At 45.7% G+C, this 6,040-nt stretch overlaps 1 protein-coding gene across 1 annotated transcript; it reads left to right on the top strand.

Annotated features, from left to right (window-relative positions):
• Positions 1-2,001: 2,001 nt before the first annotated feature.
• On the top strand, positions 2,002-5,703 carry ccdc92 (coiled-coil domain containing 92; the record flags this gene model as incomplete). Its single annotated transcript, XM_083978787.1, has 3 exons — positions 2,002-2,137; positions 2,743-2,784; positions 4,676-5,703. 3 exons carry the CDS (start codon positions 2,002-2,004, stop codon positions 5,482-5,484), a joined length of 987 nt encoding a protein of 328 aa, XP_083834913.1. The 3' UTR covers positions 5,485-5,703.
• Between the last annotated feature and the right edge of the window lie 337 nt (positions 5,704-6,040).

Raw genomic sequence — 6,040 nt, 5'->3', positions numbered from 1 at the left:
TCCGCAATGCAGGTGCTGAAACTGAGAGTGCCGTGGAAAGTATCAACCGTGCCCGCCGGCTAACACCAGGCTCTTTATCCTGTTACAACTAGAACCACTGATTGTGACGCTTAAACTGATTTAGCCGTAGTTGTTTAATGTTATTATTAGTATTATTATTATTATTGTTGACGTGGTTGGCGATAGGTGTTGAAGCTTACAAAAACATAAGCGTGCCCGTGTCCTATAGGTGATCATCCCAGAATATGTTTGACTGTATAGTCCACATAGTCAAACACAAAGATGAAGTATGGATATTTGTGTGTAGAGAAACTGGCAGAGCTGAGCAGAGACAGGGGCTAAGCTCTGGCTGTAGCTACTAGCTAGTGTTTCATGCTGCTGCAGTTCATTGATTATTTATGTTCTCTGTTTGGGGAAATGCTGGTTTGTGCATAAGGAAAAGAAAGACATGGAAAGTGGAAGCACACGTTTTGTTGGTTTGACATGAATCTGCCTTTTAAAACAGACAGAGCTACTGATAGACGTGCCCTCCACATTATCTCTGAACAGAGATACACTTTGATTATCTGAAGTTCTTAATTCACTTTGTACCATTGTCACTCCCATGCCATCATGGCATGTTGGGGCCATGTTGTGAAGTTGGCTGGGGTGACATCTTCGCAAATGGGAAGCTATTCTAGGAAAGGGATGGGATGAGTGATATGCTTGCAGCACAGGGTTTACTGGAAGGACACCACGTTACTCATCAATAATAGATTATCTCTTCATCCTTTATGACACATCACTGGCTCTATTTATGATTACCAGCCAGTGTTTTGGTCCTAACAAGCCCTCCTTTTCCTACATTAACCAGTGAAAAAAACAAACAAACACACAGACAACTTCTTAAACTGGGTCCAGCAAAAGTACCATGAAATATATTATTCATGCTAGCGAGCTGATGATGTAAGAGTGAGAAGCTCTGGGATGTTTTATTCAAACACACTTATGTATGCAGGGAGACGCTTTATCTGCACTCAGGAGGGGTGTTTCACAGGGATCAATGTGCTCTCAACTCTTAAACCAGTACAGATGTCTGGCAGAGGGTGGAGATGTTGGGCCTGAATGATCGGTTCTCTCTCACTCTGCTTTGGCTCTGGAGACAAGGACATCAAGTAAAGGGAGGGAAGAGAAAGGTGGGGCAAGTACGAGAAGGAAAAAAAGCCTGCTCAATGCTGGCTACCTCCATGCCACACCCGGTGTCAATATGTGTGTCTATCAGTTTAGATTCTTACACATACCATATAAATAGACACCCTGCCACAGGATACAGTATTTCCCCTATATGACTTTTCTAATTTGACACTTAAATTCCAGTGTAAGAATCTAACGTGTTTATTCTCTTTCGGTGGAATATCCTAATAAAATTAGAAAATAGAGTGAGGATTAGATTAGGGTGTATTAGATCAGTGTTAGCTTTCTGAAGGCACTCACTGCTCACACTCAGCCTCTAAATCAATAGCTTCATTTCAGTGATTTGTTGCTAATTACAGCAAACAAAAACACCATGTCTGCTCAGTCAGTTTTGATCACCTCTCCTGCTACATCTTACTCTAGTATTGACCCATGCTTACAGTGATAGCCCACACATGTATTCTTATTTTTAATTTTTAATTTTTTGACTTTTTTGTCTCTTCTTTAATCAACAAAGAGGGTTGTAACTTTTTTTTTTTTACTGTTGTTTAGTTAGGTGTAGTGACTCTTAATTGTATTATCCTACAGTGATTAGTTGATCTGTCCTATAAAGTAAATTGTGCTTCCTAGTTTGCAGTCAGAGCAAAGGCAGAGCACGTAACCAAACCCAGATGTTTACGTGCAAAAGGGTGAAAAGTAGCAGCCTGTTTATCAGATGGGTTGACTTTTGTTTATCCTCTTCTCTCCTCCTCCTCTTTCTCCGTCTCCCTGTTGTCTCTGTCTGGAGGTTGCAACGGCCGGTCGGTGTGTGTCCGAACATTATCAGCCATGGCATCAGCAAACGTCACCCTGGAAAATCAGCTGCACAGCGCACAGAAAAACCTGCTGTTCCTCCAGCAGGACCATGCAAGCACTTTGAAGGGGCTACACGCTGAGATCCGCAGACTACAACAGCAGTGCACAGGTGAGCGCGCCCACAACAAGTGCTGTTCTGCTGTTCACGCAACCACCGCATTTAAGATATTCATAGAGAATATCTGAAAGCAGCAGCAGGGCTGGGAATTAATGTTTGTAATGATCCTTTTATTCTACAGTCTAAATGGATATTTGGTACCAAAAGTCAACAAACGTGCTGTGGTGCCACTATTAAAACTTTTAAAGAGAATTTGATGGCTTGTGGGAAATGCACTCAAGCATTAGGGAGTACACTCTGCACTGTAGCGATGCAACACAGAAAAATGTGTATTGATCATACCACCAGTAATAGCTATACTCTGTTCCAAATGAAAGCAAGATGGTTGCTGAGCTCAAAGAAAATCAGGACACTGTAGTATACTGCAGCCCATGATTTTGCATATCCCTGGCAAACGGGTCAGCAAAGTTGACATGGAACTCTCACTAATCTTGTTAAACTAACGCTCACCATATGGAAAAGCCCTGACATGTTTTCTCTAAACATGCAAGGCTGTCTGAGGATCATGCTGTCTGAGGATCATGCTGTTTGATAGCTGCCCATATGACACAGACATGTGAGTAACCCTCTCCTTGTTTTTTTTGTTTTTTTTACAGACCTGACATATGAGCTGACTATGAGAAGCTCTGACCCCTCAGGTAAGCCTCCATCATACTGTAAAGAACACACCCACGTCACTGGTGACATTTAATGTCTTGTGTCATAAATATTAATGTGTCTCCGAACTTATTACCGTTAAACTTCTCACCTGTGTTGTCAGTGTCATCTCTCTGTTCGTGTTTTCATCTACAATTACTGTGGTGTGACTTGACCTGAAGTGCTATTCCACCTCAACTTACATAACATTACTGAATAATTCATGAATGTGGATTTAAAACCTGTTGTTGTTGTTGGTATGTGTGTGTTAGATTAGATTGATTAAGGAATACTTCCGTTACTTACATTAAGTCTATTTCTAGAGTGCAGTTTTTATTTTTTACACTCGAATGTTTGAAATAGTGACGGTGCACAGCAGCAGCAGACCAACCCTCCAACAGTCAGGCCTGTAAATCTGTGCTCTCTGCAGAAACAGAGGTCTGTGTCAGTGGACGGCCGGGAGAGAAGAGGGTTCTGTCTGTTTCCTGGTAACAAAGTCCCACCCAGGAAGCATTGCATTGTGGGACTCCCTACTGTTCATTAGAGGTCCCAGTGCTCACTGCCAACTGCCCTTCCCCCCATGTTACCATGGCCATGACATGGAGTCACAACACTGTGGTTCAGGCCTGGCCTCGACTGTCTTTATACTGGCTTGCCTTACAGCACACAGTACAGAGTCAGACAGTGAGGCCGCTAACAGGCGGCATGCAGTTGAATTTATTTTCAGGCTACCGATGATCTCACCGATCGGTGCAGCCGAAACAGGAAGCATGTTGCATCTCACCAGGGTCGCAGCATGTTATAAGCCTTCTAACATGGCCAGCCCAGATCTGAACAATGTTGTTCGAGGCACTATCATGTTAGTGTGGGACATCTCAGAGATTGGAGTGCAGGAAATGAGATTATCTGTCACAGCACTAATGCACAGCCTGCAACCTGCTTAGTGCAGCAGGGCTCAGCTGCTCCAGCTGGGGTGAAAATTTCCCTACCCCCCCCCACCCTCCCCCCTTGGAAAAATTAGGGATAGGCAACACTCATCTTTGTAACCCTCCCTGGGCTTAATCAAAGAAATGTGCTTGATGAGGGAAATGGAAACCAGACGACAATAATTAACACATTTATATCCACAGTACACAACTGTATTTTAATTTTGCACATATGCAGACATGGCTGTATCAGCTATCACTGGGTGGGGCAGGGCAGGGTGGGGGCAGCAGTGATGAAGGTCAGAGGAGAGCAGTGCCCTTGCTGTTTACAAAGCTGTAATGTGAGATCATACTGTCTCTGTCAGCTGACAGACTGCCCATACTCAGTGTCTGCACTTATTGCACTAATGAGCGGGCCAGTCTGGGTAGAGGTGTGTCTCTGCGTCTGCACCTCTTTCCTCCTTTCTCTTTATGTACACGTGTGTTTGATATTTACTACACATACCTATTGGTGCATATGTGTCAGAGCATCTTATTTAAAGCCCCAGTATGTAACTTATTTGGCTTTTTATTAGCAAAAATCAAATATGTCTTTCATAAATACGTATTTCACTGAAGTGGAATCACACCCGCATACAAATGAAAGCTTTCTCGTACCATAGAATGAGTTGTTACAAGTCGTTACAAATACATAAGTGGGCGACGCACCGAACCGAGGCGGCCATGTTGCATCGCCATTTTTTACGTTCAGTGGCAGCGTGACCGTAGGTAACCACGGAAACTCAGGACCACTTGTTTACATAGACGCTTGTTTATCCTGTTACATGCAGCGTCTGTTGTCTGTCTGGCGTCTGCCCGATTTCATGTGAATGCAACATCAAGAATACGTTCCAATATGCAACCACACCGCTAGATGGGGGAAATTCCTACACAATGTACCTTTAACTGTCTTGTAATGTGTTTGCAGACAGCAGTGAGGCCCGCTGTAGGGAGCTGCAAAGAAGGTGCGAGGAGCTTGAGGCCCAGTTGAAGAAGAAGGAGGAGGAGAACACGGAGCTGCTCCGGGACCTGGAGCAGAAAAACGCCATGATTTCTGTCCTGGAGAACACCATCAAGGAGAGGGAGAAGAAGTATTTAGAGGAGCTTAAGATGAAGAGCCACAAGCTGGCCGTTTTGTCCGGGGAGCTCGAGCAGAGAGCGAGCACCATCGCTTACCTCACCTCGCAACTTCACGCCACTAAAAAGAAGCTGTTGGCCGGCAGCTCCTCCGAAGCCAGCCCCAACGTCAGTCCAGTCACCTCATACAAGCCCACGCCCCCTCCAGCCAAGGACAGACAGCCTGAGACGCCACGCCGCCGCATGAAGAAGAGCCTCTCGCAGCCTCTGCACCCAGAGTTGACGGAGGTGTACCGGCTCGGTCCAGATGGAAGGCGGGTGGTTTTACGGGAGACGGTGGACGCCATGCCCGACCCCACGCCCTTCCTGCAAGCCGGGAGAGAATCCCCCGAACCGCAGGTGGTACGCGAGCGGCCGGCCGTCATCCCTCCCATCTCCTCGGAGCGCTCCCCCGCCTCCTCTCTGGGCGCCACGGCCAGCCCGCGCCACAGCCCCGCTCGAGACCGTCAGCACAGGGCCCACGTAGGCGTGGCGCACCGCATCCCACACGGCACCCCCCCCCTGGCCCCGCCGCAGGCTGAGCTGGAGACGCTGGCTGTGGACCAGGTCAACGAGGAGAAGGTTGTGCGGAAACGCTCGGGCGCTGACAGGACAGTCTAAATACTGCAACGCTAACACGCACAAACACACACATATCTACTGTATACACACACGACATTGCAAGAGCAGGAAGGAGCCTGACCCACTGTGTAACCTGCTTTTTACGCAACACTGCAATATGAAAAAAAAATGATACAATGATCATTTTGTTTATGGTATTATAACCATACAGACTTTTGTTTTTCTTGATATATAGTAGGAAGGACTACTATAAAGCATGCCAAATGTTTCTTAATTACAACCCATTGAGATCTTGTACACACATTGATTTTTTTGCTTAGACTCTCACTTCAGTCTGTCTCATGTGGTGCATACAACAAACTCTCAGCCAAATATCTGCATCAGTGCCTGCTCGACCGGTTAAACAGTACAAAAGCTGTGTAGTGTAGTCATGGCTAATAGTTAACTCTACATATCTCTGTCTGCGCCGTCTTCTCAGCAACAGTCTGGGCATATCCACAAACTATATAACAAGATGTCTGCCGCTGCATAGGATAGAAATGAAACGATTAAACTTCATACTACCCAAATGTCTTTCATCTTCTTGTGATATCGG

Source organism: Trachurus trachurus (assembly GCF_905171665.1).
Source record: "Trachurus trachurus genome assembly, chromosome: 9".
Taxonomy (NCBI): Eukaryota; Metazoa; Chordata; class Actinopteri; order Carangiformes; family Carangidae; genus Trachurus; species Trachurus trachurus.
This window is presented reverse-complemented; position numbering and strand designations above follow the sequence as displayed.